The 13,579-nt window shown below is 47.7% G+C and overlaps 1 protein-coding gene across 1 annotated transcript; it reads right to left on the bottom strand.

Moving 5' to 3' along the window:
• Positions 1–2,856: 2,856 nt before the first annotated feature.
• On the bottom strand, positions 2,857–12,850 carry LMO2 (LIM domain only 2). The gene is made up of 3 exons (XM_068556337.1): positions 12,732–12,850; positions 8,450–8,665; positions 2,857–3,854 (listed from the first exon to the last, which is right to left on the bottom strand). Exons 1-3 carry the CDS (start codon positions 12,770–12,772, stop codon positions 3,635–3,637), a joined length of 477 nt encoding a protein of 158 aa, XP_068412438.1. The 5' UTR covers positions 12,773–12,850; the 3' UTR covers positions 2,857–3,634.
• Positions 12,851–13,579: the final 729 nt, after the last annotated feature.

The raw sequence follows: 13,579 nt of genomic DNA on the forward strand, positions 1-13,579 counted from the left end.
ACTCATTACTATCCTTAATTATTTTGGTAGTCAAATTGCTCCAGATTGGCCAGCCCCTTCAAGCTGGCTTCTTTGTCCTTGTGGCATGCCTACATCACTCTTTTTAAAGCAGTTCCTTATTTTCTAGCATAATAAGATGTTCCAGGCCCCTGTTATACCTTCCTTGCGCCCTCCCTCCACCCCTCAGAGATTCCTGGGTTTGGATTTTGATTTGCCATTCAGTCTCAGAACTGTGGAAGACCTCATCTCCCCTGTTATTTACTCACTGGCGCAGCCCCCCTCCAGCAAAGCTCACCACCTCCACCACCACCACCATGAAAACTCTGGGCTCGCTTGACTACCTGCTCCACAAGGTCAAGGTCTCTGAGTCTTTGCTCTTGCCCATGTCACCTCCTTGCTGGTCCAGGGGCATTTGAAATGTCACTTCTGCTTTACTCCAGATAGCCGCCCAGGGGCCAATAGAATTGTTCCCTCATCTGTGTTTCCATAGCACTTTTGACATATCTTTATTATGGTGTTAATCTCATATCATTGTACTTTGGTTACATTTCTGGCTAGACTGTACTCAAATGTTTTCAAATAACCTGGGGAGAAAGGTACTCATTTTCCCTATTTTGCAGATGAAAAACCTGAGGTTCAGGGAGGTGAGCCTAAGAGAGGCAGCAGAGCACAGGGTGAGGCCTCAGTTACAGGCTACTTCTGCCCTTTATTAGCTGTAGGACCTTAGGCCAGTCTGTGCTGCAGTTTCCCCGGGAGTCAATGTGGATGATAAAAAATAGAAACTGCCACATGGCGGTGTTCTGTCGCTTAAAGGAGTCGCTATTTGTACAGCCCCTAGAAGAGTGCCTGGCCGTGGTAACTGCTGTGCAAATGTTTGTTAAATAATTAAGTCACATCATTGTCATTCAAATCCCAGTCTTACGATGATAAAGCTCCTAGCCACTGCTCTGTTGTGACTTTGCAGGATTCCAAGTTTCCCTGAGAAGCAGTGATTCTATTAGAGACAGCAATAAAAGGAAGCTGGTTCAGGTTATAAGACATTAATAAGGTACGAGGAAGTGAAATGTTCCACCAAACTGCTGAAGTAAGTCATGAACCGGGGAAGGGCGCAGGCGCCTGCTCTCTGCCTCTGGGTCTTGGGCACACAGCCTGCATGCTCAGGCAAGGACCACCAGCGTAGATTCTGGGAGCTGGTCCCTCTCTTTACACGTCCTTCCTCTCAAGTCAGTTGTGGGTTAGACATTTGGGCCCCTGCGGTGACTTTCCACAAAGACTCTGCCTATGCATTCACAATTCTGCAAAATGGTGCCATGGACAAATGGAAAACGTTAATTATCGCTTTGTTGAGGATAGCAAAGGTATTGGCGGAGTTCTTGAATCTTATGTGTGTTGTACTGTCATGGGGATTAAGAATAAAGTTTACATTTCAAAAGCAAGAACCATTTTTATTTTGACCTAATACTGCACATAAGATCATTCACATAACTAAAATCTATTATTATTATTATTAATGTCAATATGGTTAAAAATGGTGGATTGAATTGTGATTGATCTGGTAGATGACAACTGCTAGTTGAGTGGCAAAATTATGTAAAGGTTTTCAGCTTAGGGACCAGGGGTAGACAGTGTTGGTCTACATGTGGAAAAGTTACTCAGTGATTAACCATTGTGTCAAATACTAACTATTAACAACTTAGAGCAGATGATCTACCAAACTGGGGGATGTTTCAGAACATTATTATGCTTCAGCTTGAGTCAGAATCATCTTTAGGGCTTGTTAAAACACAGATTGCTGAACCCCATCCCCAGCATTTCCGACTCACTCTGTCTGGGATGGAGCCCATGAATCTTCACTTTTAATAAGTTCTCAAGTGATGCTGATATTGCTGGTTTATGGACCACAATCGGAGAACCACTCCCCTTTGTTGATTTAGAACAAATATCCCCTCACTGGAAGTCCCTTATTACCAACACCTAGTTGAAATTCAGTATAACTAGATTTGTTTTAAATAGGCCACCCTAAGCAGTCAAACTTCCCAACCACTTCTAACATTTTACAGACCAAGAGAGCCATCACTTAATTATTTCTCCAGAAGAAGAAAAAACCAAGCAAACCCTAGTGATGAACTTTTTAAAGGAATATCACAGTTAATTAATTGTAGCACTAGATGCATGTTTCTGATGTCTTGATAATTAAACACATTAAGACTTCTTGGTACTTGCCAATATTTTTATGTTAACAATTGAAATACATCTCCCGTTAGTCTTTCATTGGGACATTCTTGAACTAGTGAGCTGAGAGGTGATGACCAGCAGGTGGCGCTCTGAGTCAGTTCATGGCTGCCTGGATGTGGTGAAAGGCAAACGCACAGACAAGGTGCCTGCTTTAAATCCTCAAAGTAAGGTTCTCTTAACCACTTGTCATAAAATACCCTGAGACACACGTCTTGGAAAATCGAAGTGTCAAGCTCAGCATCTTTGCCACATTTCAAACTAGGTAATTACCTTCTCTCCCAAGGGAATCTGTTTTATGTATTTGTGTCCTTCCTAGGTTACAGGTTTCCCAAAGGCAAAGATCTTGCCTTCTGTTAGCTCTATACAATGCTGAAGTGACATGCAGGTTTTACAATAGCAATCTAATTATTCTACATCCCTCTGAGCTACATGATGACCCGTTAGATACTAATTGCTAGTAATATAGAAACGTGCCTGCCTCATATAAACCCTAGCCGTAAACTTGTTTTTATCTGACCTAAAAGTAAATTGCTTATTTACTTCTCCTTTACAATATAAAAAAACATTTTTTTCCTGCCATCCCAAATTGTAAGTCATTACCAGGTAAACAACACTGCGTTTTAGTCAGTCATTTTTATTGTCCTCAGAGTTTTTTTAAACTACACACAACAAATACTTTGATATAATCTAAGATAATAAAATAGGTGAACAACTTTTTTTTTTAGATTTACATTTGTATAGAAACAATCTGTGGAACTCCTCACTTCAAAACTAAGGTGTCTAAAAACAGTGATTCATCAGCATTGCTTTAAAGAATTGTTTGGTTAAAAGTTGCAGTTTTCGTTCTCAACTGAAATGTTGTCTCCATGCAGTGTCCCTTGGGTCCAAAGCTTAAGGCCTTGGGAAGGTGGCCAAGAAGAAAAGGATGGCCACTCTTCTCTCTGTCCTTCCCTTGTGTGGAGGACAGTGGTTGGACAGGGTTCTCATAAAAGCCAGGAAGAAAAGAAATCAATTGCACATCTCTAGTTTTCAAGGGTTAAAGACATAACAAGTCCTGGCAGAACAAGTCCCCATCTGTAGATGGGAAGCTCTATCATGACGGCACAGAAGCCCCCAACACTCTCTCCCTCGCTAATCATGTCAGTTATTACCCATAGGCTGTGGCCATTGTCCATAAGTTCTCCCTCAAGGCCAGTCATTTTGTCACGTTTAAGTTTTGCCCCCTTGCCTTATGTCACTTGGATGCTGTGTATTGGTTCTTGGTGTCCAATTAGGGTCTTTCATCCCCTAAGAAATGTCTCAGCCCACCCTCAAATCCCCCAAATGCCTAAGAGTGAAGACCCCACGGAGACAGTGACTTCAGTGAAACACCTCTCCAGAGATGCTGGGGGCATCTGGCCTATATCATCCCATTGACCTTAGTCCACTCATAGATGTCCTGTTCACACACTATATCGGAGTTGATGAGGAGGTATCTGTCACCCACACAGAAGTGCTTCTGACAGGCGGCACATTTGAAACATTCCAGGTGATACACTTTGTCCCTCACCCGCATCGTCATCTCATAGGCACGGATCCGCCTGTCACAGGAGGCGCAGAGGCCGTCCTGGCCAAAGAGCCTGGGGAGAAAACAGAGAGAAGAGCTAAAGAGACAGTGGCACAGATAATACTGGAAGAAAGGGCCTGAGGATGGGTTCCATGCTGTAGGCTGGATTCCCAAGACGTCGGGAAGCAAGGAAGAGCTGGGTCCAGACCGATGGCTTTCCTAGAAGGAAGTGGGTCCTCTGGGGTGAGACCGTATCTGCGGCATTTGTGTTTGGCATAACTCGTCCCTTTTCTGAGCTCTCTCCCTGCCTGCTGCCACCACCCTCCACGCCTCCAGGTTGCCCCGGGCCCCACCTCTGTGGAGAAGACTCTCAGTGATTTCAGAGGTTAGGCATGGATTGTGTGTCTCTTCCCAGGGGAACTTTCATTTTAGAAGAGGAGCAGGAGTAAACCCCAGGGGCCCCTTTGAGAGGAAACTGACCAGGAATGCAATGAAATGGGCATCTTTCTGAGGCTCCCAAATTCTATCACATCAACAGCCACTAATTCCACCCACGGGGAGGGTTGGTCTTGAATTCCTTCAAAGGTACCAAGTCCACCTCCACATGATTGTTCGCTGGGACCCCAGCTTCTGGGAGACAGAGGGAGTTCAACCGAAAACACGTGGTGTAGTTAATCGTGCCCCGGAGATCTGGAGGGTGAGCACCATCTCTCCGCATAGAATGGAAGATCTTAACTCGAGATCCTCGCTGCCCCAGTGGCATGAGTCTCTGGAGGAACTTCTCTTCTGACATTGATATCAAGACTCTCCTAAGTCTCAGTTGACTGGTTACTTATATTAAGCAATATGTAGTGCCAAAGAGGGAGATGCAATATGGTGGAGCCTAGTGCAGTGGTTCTCAAAGTGTGGTCCTGGGACCAGCCGTATTTGCATCACCTGGGAACTTGTTAGAAATGTTCACTCAGGCCCTCATGATTGAGATGCTCTGTGGGTGAGGCCCAGCCATCTGTGTGGTCCTGAGCACGGCCAGGTGATTCTGATGCAGGCTGAAGTTTGAGAATCAGCCCGGAAGAGTGGGATAACACAAGCATTGGAATCAGAAGACTTGGGTTCAGCCAGGACTGGCCCTGAGTACCTGAGTGACCCTGGTGAGACCTCTGATTCCTCTGAGCTTGGCAGTGATCATAGCGTGCCCCTCACCCGGCTGTTAAAGGATGGACGCAGCATGTCAAAGCACCAGCATTCAAGGGCAAAGCCAACGCTGGCTGGGTTTTAACACATCTTGGGGGTATTCCAACAGGGCCAGTCTTGCTGCCAGAAGTCATTTTCCCACACGCCTGATTACATGGCATGTCAGCAGGTCCTTTCCACGGAAAACCTTCAGGGCAGGTTTAGGTGAATGCCTGTTCTTCTCGGAAGTTCTTATTAACTTCAGAATAGCAGAGAATCAACTGGTACGTTCTGAGAGATTCTAGGGGAGATGAGGGCAGTTGACAAATTTTGAAACACATGAACAAAATTAATGGAACCGGGAAGACGTGGTCTGTGGGTAGAGAACTCATGGTTACAGCCAGGCCAGCTAATTTCCCTCTGAATCCCGCTTTCGATTTGAAGAGCTCTGAGTGTTTTCAAGGCACCGCCTGGGAGCAAACTCATTACTGGGGGAGAACATTTTATCCCAAGGCAGCAGATGGTGGAGCTGTAGGGAACTGCCACCCTGGAGGTCACAGAGTGGAAAGACAGTTCTGATTTCCTGATTGTTCAGTAAGTTGAGTTTGGGCCCAAGTGACTTACAAAACAGTGTGCGTGGAATGAAGCCAACCACCTGGGGTGTGTGACCCTTACGGAAGGAGAGCGTTTATTAAAGGGAAGTTGGGGGTAAATTACAACACACGTCAGGCAGCTAATGAAGGGAAGGATGAAGGACTTGTATTTGGGAGACAAGTTCAGGTCCCAGCATCACCTCTAACCAGCCGGGTGCCCCGGAGCCAATGACATCCTCTGCCCTGGCTTCTGTGTCTTAAGCTGTAACACAAGAGAACTGGAAGAGAAGGCCTCTGAAGGCCCTTACAAGCTCTGGTTTGCTGGGACTTCACTAATAGTGAAAATAAGCCAGGACTTGACATCTAACTTGAGCGTTCACCTCTGGCACCAAGAATTGGTGCCTTAGGCTGGATATCCCAGAAATAGACCCTGAGACCAGGATTTATTAAGGATGTGTCATCAGGGGAAACAGGTAAGGTGGCAAGGGAAGCCGGACAGAAGGGGTGCAAGGCAAGCAAAGTTGCACGCTCGGGCCAAGTCCCTCAGAGGGAAGCTTCAGCCTGACTGCACGGGGACTCTGGGGTGTAAGTTATGTCTCCAAGCGGCCCTGGCTCCCAGCAAGATTGCAGGACTTTGGTCTCCGGCAGTGCCAGCCACCAGGCCAGGTCTGTTGGGCATGGGGGGTGGGCAGTGGGCACACTTCTGGCTTTAACAGACACAGGTGCTGGCTGTTGAAAGTAAAACACTTAGGGGTGGGGAGGCACTGCACAGCAAAATTGGTAAAAAGCGATCCGAGGGGATCTGGGCTGGGCACTGATATTAACAGCTACTCTTCGGTTCCCAAGAAAACAGCATAATAGCACAGGGTTTATTTAGGTTCTGCATGGGGGTCTCATGAATATTTGAGGCTAAATGTCTGAAAGGGGCTGTAACAGGCAAGTCAAACATTGGAAACCCTCAGGGGGAGAAGTTCTCCTGGGGCAGGGGTGGGTGGGCAGGGGGAGAAGGACTGAACCCCATCATAGAACCCATTTCCTCACTCCTCCAACTTGCCTTTTGCAAAGACACTGCCAGATATGTTAAGAATGCAAGCAAACAAGTCCATGGCTAAAGGGCCATGCCTGCAGCAAGAAATGATTTTTCTCCTCTGTCAAGAGGTGTCATGTCTGAAGCTTCCTCCTGCCCATTTTAATGACAATAATATAAATATGAAAGGATGGCTGGAAACGCTTGCACTAACACAGAGTTAATTAACATGTTGCCTAGGAATGTAGCAGGGAGAAGAATTATTTCATGTCACCAGGACACAAGTTAATTAACACTGGGTTCTCCCAGACTATTTTTTTTCTCTCCTTTTTAAAAATGCAAGAGATTAACAAGCCCAGGCAGCACGGGGTTTATTCTTGAATGTTATATAAAAACCGCAGAGATAGGGAGAAGCCCGGGCTCTTTTGACCTTACTCTATCTGTACTTCATTTAATAAGATTCAAATGATTTGACAGGGATGTAGTCAGGGGGCCCAATGGGAATCATTTACCCGTCTGCTTTCTGCACTGTCTTGGCAAACTGATAGCGAGCAGAATCAGGTCTCTATTTATCCCAGTTCTGTTTTCTTGTTACTTAATAAAAAATTGACCAAAATTAAAATCATGATCCTTGGAAACCTGACTTCTTTTCTCTGAACCACCAAATTTGCAAGGACTTAATCAGGAAATTTGGGGGGCGGGAAGCTTCCTCTGTCAGTCTCTGGGTGAACAGATAAGCTTCCTTCACCATGGAACTGCCTGCATTTTTTTTTTTAAATGTAAAATGCTCTGAGGGCAGGTTTGGGAGGAAGAGCTGGCCTGGCAGCCAAGGGCACTGGAGTCTAAACAAGCTTCCCTGGTTTGGGTGGTTCTAATGTATTAGGGCTGCATGCTCCACAGACCCTCTGCCACAGGAAGATGGCAAAAAATCTGACAGCTACACAGTTAAGCAGATTTGACAGCAGAGGGCACAGAGTTACCTCTGCAGCAGCTAATATGAAACTGGAAATGCTAGAACATTCCGGGCAAAGGCACTCATTTGAGTGCTGGAAAATTCACATAGCCAAACTTATGACCCAGAGCATCCAAGATGTCCTCAGTGCCTGTCTCACTGGGTGTTCTAGAGTTCCTATTTTGCCTTTCCATTCTTCCATTTCTTTGTTCATTAGATCGGAAAAGACTCTAATGATAAATGTCATGAGCAGCTAACATCTATTTGATCCTCATACACACGCACCAAGCCAAGCACTTTACATGTATCACCCCATCTAATTCCCACCCCTTCTTGGAAGTAGGTATCGCTGTTATCCCCATTTTACAGATGAGGAAATCGAGGCTTAGGAAGGTTACGTAACTTGTCCAAGGTCACAGAGCTAGAAAGCAGTGGTGCCGGGGCTCAAACCTACAGCTGACTTCAGGGCCTTCCGTCAAATCCTTGGAGTGCCATGGCGAGATCATCCTTTCTATTTTTAAATTTCTCATCACATAATATTGGAATCTTACAAAAGAATATTTAGAACCTATAGGTATATTTTGAAGCATTAAATGAGCTCCTAGGAGCCCACACTCAAACTTAGAAACAACAAAGCTCCCAGTTCCTTTGGCACGCCCTGTGCCTTCCTCCCCAACCTTCTCCCCTTTTCTGCCCCACAGAGGGAACCGCTATTCTGAATTTTGTGTTCATCACTCTCTTGCCTTTAAAGTATTAGAATTTGACCATGTAGGAATGTATCCCTGAGAACATGTTTCTCGAACAGGAAGAAAGGCCGACTGCTTCCCTGCATCGGGCAGCTGAGACCCAGCCTGACCTCGCTGGGGCAAGAGGCAGGCACTGGGGGAGACAGACCCACAGCCCCAGGAGGGCAGCGAGGACAGTACCTGAGATAGTCTCTGCGGCAGAGCTTCCTGCCCAGCTTGTAGTAGAGGCGCCGGCCCACCTCGCCCAGCCGGCACCCGCAGAGGTCACAGCTGAGGCAGTCCTCGTGCCAGTACTGGTCGATGGCCTTCAGGAAGTAGCGGTCCCCGATGTTCTGCTGGCAGCCTCCACATGTCAGCAGGGATGGGGGGATCTGCAGCACCTCATCCACTGGCTCCCTGGAAAGAAGGCCAAGCATTAGGGATGACCTCATCTTGGGGAGACAAGCACGGGGGAGGGGTCAGGAGTCATGCTGTGCCCAACAGGAAACCTCATTCAATTGCCTGTAGGTGACATAGGAGAAAGGAGGGGACAACATATACCTAGGGCAGACTGCAGAGAGACCCTGCCAGCCTTGGGTTAGGACAGGAGAGAGCTAGACCCTACATCCTAGATCCCGGAAGAAGCAAGTGCTGGGCACCAAGAGGCACCAAGGCAACTGCAGGTGGTACTGCACCCCTACCCACAGTCCAGCCCCACTTTCTCAGCACCTGTGGTCTCTCTTCTTTATCTCACTCTCCCCTCCTACTCCACCTCCACACCTCTCCTCTTTCCTCCTCGCATACCCAGGACCCAACGGCACTGCCCAAACCCAGAGGAGGCACCCAGGACTATAGGAGTTGCTTGCTGCCAAGACAGTGACTTCCTAGAGGGCTAAGAATCTGCAAATTCCCTTTTGAATCTCCGTGCCATCCTGCCTCAAACCCTTCCCAACTGCACAAAAGCAGAGGTGAGGAAGGAAGAAAGAAGAAAGGGACCCCAAGTTATTTTAGGTTGCTTTCTCTTTCCAAGATAAAAATTCCATCAGGATATAATAGAAATTCTCATTATTATTATCTTTTAATAGAAATTCCACATCCCATCCTTCTTACTGAATGAATCCTTGGAGAAAAATCTCAGGTGTTAATTAAGGCCACTGTTAAACTTATAAAGGACATCAAACAGAACTTTCTGCACGTGAACATTTTTACAGCAGCAAAACTGATTTGGATGAAGTTGATTAGACTCTGAAATCTCCATCCAGGCAATTGTTAGGAGTGAGCTTGTGATGTGTGTTCTTTCACTGCAATGTCATACAGTGTCTCCAATTCACTTTGCTTAACTGGAATCTGAATACTTCTGTTTTACATTTTAAAAGAAATAACATAATTTGCCAAAAGAAAATAAAGGGAGTGGGAGAAATGATTCTCTCACCAGATGGGACACAGGAAAAGCAGAATACCTGTTGATCTGTGACAATTAACAAGTGCTTTCTTGAACCTCACTCAAACACAAATCTATTTTTCAAAAATCTATTATGTTTTGAAAAATGGAACTGCCTCCAACTGTGAAATTCCCAAAGGGAGTTTCCCCCTCGGTACTTTGAGGGTATAAATCTGTGTCTCCTATTTCCAGCTGACGCTAACTTACCAGGTGACCTTGTGTCCTGATTGGCCTGTGCCCACAGCACTCAGCGTCCTTTACACCTAGGGGTGACAAGGCTCAGGGAATCAGTGTTGATAACACACTCTGACAGCTTCAGGTGACTCTGTCTGTAATGTGCATACCTCCCTGTGAATATTTAGGGCTACTGAAACTGAGCCCACACTTTGTAGATCAAGTATGAGGGTCCTTTGTGAGATGATCTCCTTTTAGAACAGGGAAATGTAAAACCCAAACCAGTTTTCTCCTAAAATCTCAAGACTTTGAATAGTTTTAAGAATTCACTGAAGCCTGGCTTGCTTTCCTTTGTTTCCACGGGTTATACATAAAGACTTCCATTCTCCCTCCTGAAAAATAAAACACCAGCATTTTCACATGCATCACCTCAGAATCGCATCTCTTCCCTTTCCACAGCCCATGGTCTTACTTCAGGCTTTCAGAAACACTCATGGAACCTCAACACTGCTGGATGCCCTGATGCTGAGCCTGCCAACCAACTGTGAAAGAAGAGAATTTGCACTTAGCTGGTGCAAAACTGCCTGGAATTAAAATGAACTGCTCTTGTTACCCACAGGGAGGCGGTAGGGGCCACTGGTGGCACAGTAGAGGAAATCTCTGTGTCTGTGAATTCTGGCTGTCCTTCTGTCTAAATGTTTCATTTGCATATGCCTTGGCAAATTTCTGTGTGTAATTTGGAGATGCTGATCAGACGGACCTCAGCTGCACTGACCCAAGTATGTACACAATGAAGCTTCTGGTAGGATAGTGGTCCGCAGTAGAAATGGTAAGCAAAAGAGCTATTGTGATGGCCTGAGATGAGATAGGAAAGGATAGGATAAGATATTGGCTCTATCTTTCTATAATTAATGATAATATTACATTATCTTTGGTGGATGTTCCAAGCCAATAACTGAGTGGGATTCACTCTCTAATATTTTATATTCTCCTAGAGCCTATCTGAATATTACACCTAAACACACTTTGGCCTGGATTTCTGGGATAATTTCTCAACAATTTCCAAGAGAGATAAGGAAAAAATGTGCTGCAGTAATTTCTCAGCTAGCTGGTCCATCTCCAATTAGAGCTTGTTTGCATTGGGCAAATAGTGGTGCAAAGGATGGAGAAGAACACCCTTCAGTAGGTGCCTGCTGTGTTATGAGGTAAAGATGTTTCAATTTTCCGATCTCAGTGAAAAAGCACAAACTTTGAAAAGAGAACACTTCCTTCAGGGAACTGAAACCTCCGGATTTATCTTCTAATAAAAGGCTTAGTGACTGAGTTCTGCTGATCGAAAAAGCATTAGGCGCCTTTCAAAGGTAATTCATCCAATTCACTCTCTTATTGTATTACTATGGTCTTGCCCAGGCTCTGAAAACTCAGGGCTAAGTTGTAATTCTCGGTTTGTTAAAAAAAAAAAAAAAAAAAAAAAAAAAAAAAGAGCAAACCACCCTTTAAACCCAGTGTTTTCGTAGATATATACTTTTAAAAAGGAATGTTATCTTTCTCCTGAGAATTTAAGGAAGCTGGGTTTTTGTTAGAACAAACAAGACTCCTTATAGAACTGGCATCTGAACCTTCAAGATTGAATAGTGATGTTTATATTCTCACTAGATCATGGTACTTCCTGTGTTTTATGAGAACACGCTGAGCTTTTATGCTGGTAACTGAGGGTAAAACCCAGGTATATAAACACCATAGGAGACTGAAATTGGGAGGAGGAGGTACTTCAATCAGGAAAGCACAATTCTTTTAAAGCAGGAAAAGAAAAGAAAACAAAACAAAACAAATGCCTCTTAAAAGCACAAATGGACAAGTCATTAACCAGCTCCTTTGGTCTGTGTAACAAATCCCTTCAAAGGATTAGATGGGGACTTCAAAGGAATAAATGTTCTCAAAACCAGACAGCTAATGAATCTTAAAAGGGCATTTGCGCTGACGGCTAAATGATATCTTAAAACAACCCTTTCTCCCCGTCTTAACACTAAGGAATGGGCTGGAGGTAAACATTGGGAAGAGGGGATACTTCAAACCAGTCAGAGCCTCAGAAAACAAATGCAGTTCATTAGAGCTCCGGTTCCCAGACTCCAAACCCTTTGAGACTGTGATAAAAGCCGTGAGACTCCGCTCCCCAGAAAAATTCACCTATACGCAAAATGGTGCACTAACTTTCGAGGTTCAAAGGTCCCCATCGGTGGACCCCGAGGGGAGAGGCGGGGACGTGTATCCAGATTAACTCCGTGTTTAGCTGCTCTAAAGTCTCTGGAGGCCTGAGTGAGCTCCGAGGTGAATTCTCGCACCTCCTCACCCGCCGGTCCCTGGCGCTGCGGGCAGCCGCTCCACCTGCGGACCGGGAAGGGGGCCGTCGGGGACTCGGGAGGCCTCCACTTGTAATGTCCCCCTTTCCAGGACCAAATGGACAAAGAGAAAGGGGACCAAGAAGGAACGAGAGGGGAGAAAGGAGCAGAATCGAGTCCTGAAGGCTCTCGGGATTGCACCTGCGCGCCTCCGACCTCCCCCTCTGCCTGCTCCGGTGTAAACTTTCTGGCCCGCAGTGGCTTTGGGGAGCGTCCCAGGTAGCCGGGAGGGGCCCGCAGCGGCGCCGGGTCGACCCCGTCTTCCTGCCGCCTGCCGCCCGCCGCCCAGCCCCTCTCCCAGTGTCCCCGGAGTCACCCGATAGTATGCGGGAGCCCCGCGCAAGGCAGAGGGAACCAAGGGCACGCTGCAGGCGCGCACCTGGAGCCTTCTCGCCGGCCGCCCGCGCCACCCTGCCGCCCCGGGGCGCGAGGCCGTGGACATCGTGGGTGGCAGGGGCGCCGCACTTACTCAGACGGGTCCAGGCTCTTCCTCTCGATGGCCGAGGACATTGGGGAGGGAGGTGGTGTGCCAGGCGGCGGGGGCGCTCCCTTTGTGGCGCGGGGCTGGCCGGCTGCCGGGGCTCGGACCCCCTCGGATGCTCGCGCGCCGCCGCCTCCGCTCCTGCGCCTCCTCTTGCTCCGGCGCTCTGGCGGCGAGCTCGCCCCTCCGCGCTCAAGGACAGTCACCGCGCTCCCTTCAAACGCCAAAGAGAGAGAGCGAATCACCGGGCTGCCGCGCGCCGCGGCCGAGGCGGGGACAGGGGCGCGCAGCCTGCCCCGGGCGGCTGCAGCTGCCGCTGCTGCTCAGGACTTAACCTTCCATCCCGGTCCCGCCGCCGCCGCCCGGTCCGGCTCGGCTCGCGCGCTGTCGCCGGCTCCGCGCCGCCCACGGCAATAGTGCGCGACCGTCCGGCCGCCCCTCGCCCCTTCGGCCCGGGTCGCGGCGCGCAGCTAGCCGCCGAGGGCAGGGAGGGGGCGGCGGCCTGGGGGCCGGGAGGGGACTGCGCCTCTCTCTCCCGGCTCCCTCCTCTCTCGGGAAGATCTATTTTCGCTCAGCTTCCCTCTGTCTCTGGTTTCATTTCCTTTTTCCTGATCACGATTCAAATACAATAGAAGGAAATCACATTTAAAGAGACAGCTGCCCGGCACCCACCCCCACCCCCTTCTTTTTTCTTCTTCTTCTTCTTCTTTTTTTTTTTTTTAACGGGGCTCCTGGGGATTAGCGATACAAACAGCAGCAGCAGCCGGCGCAGCAGCCGCCGCAGCAGCAGGACTGAGTTGGCTTCTTAAAGGGGCCAGCGTCGGGGACGGGGAGAG

This window comes from Eschrichtius robustus, chromosome 11 (genome assembly GCF_028021215.1).
Source record: "Eschrichtius robustus isolate mEscRob2 chromosome 11, mEscRob2.pri, whole genome shotgun sequence".
Lineage (NCBI taxonomy): Eukaryota > Metazoa > Chordata > Mammalia > Artiodactyla > Eschrichtiidae > Eschrichtius > Eschrichtius robustus.

Excerpts from the sequence above, each read along its gene's own strand:
- LMO2 (XM_068556337.1), bottom strand. The coding sequence starts at position 12,772 with ATGTCCTCGGCCATCGAGAGGAAGAGCCTGGACCCGTCTGA. Across the intron at positions 8,666-12,731 it reads AAGAGCCTGGACCCGTCTGA|GGAGCCAGTGGATGAGGTGC; the intron begins GTAAGTGCGGCG and ends CCTTCTTTCCAG. Across the intron at positions 3,855-8,449 it reads TGCCGCAGAGACTATCTCAG|GCTCTTTGGCCAGGACGGCC; the intron begins GTACTGTCCTCG and ends TTTTCTCCCCAG.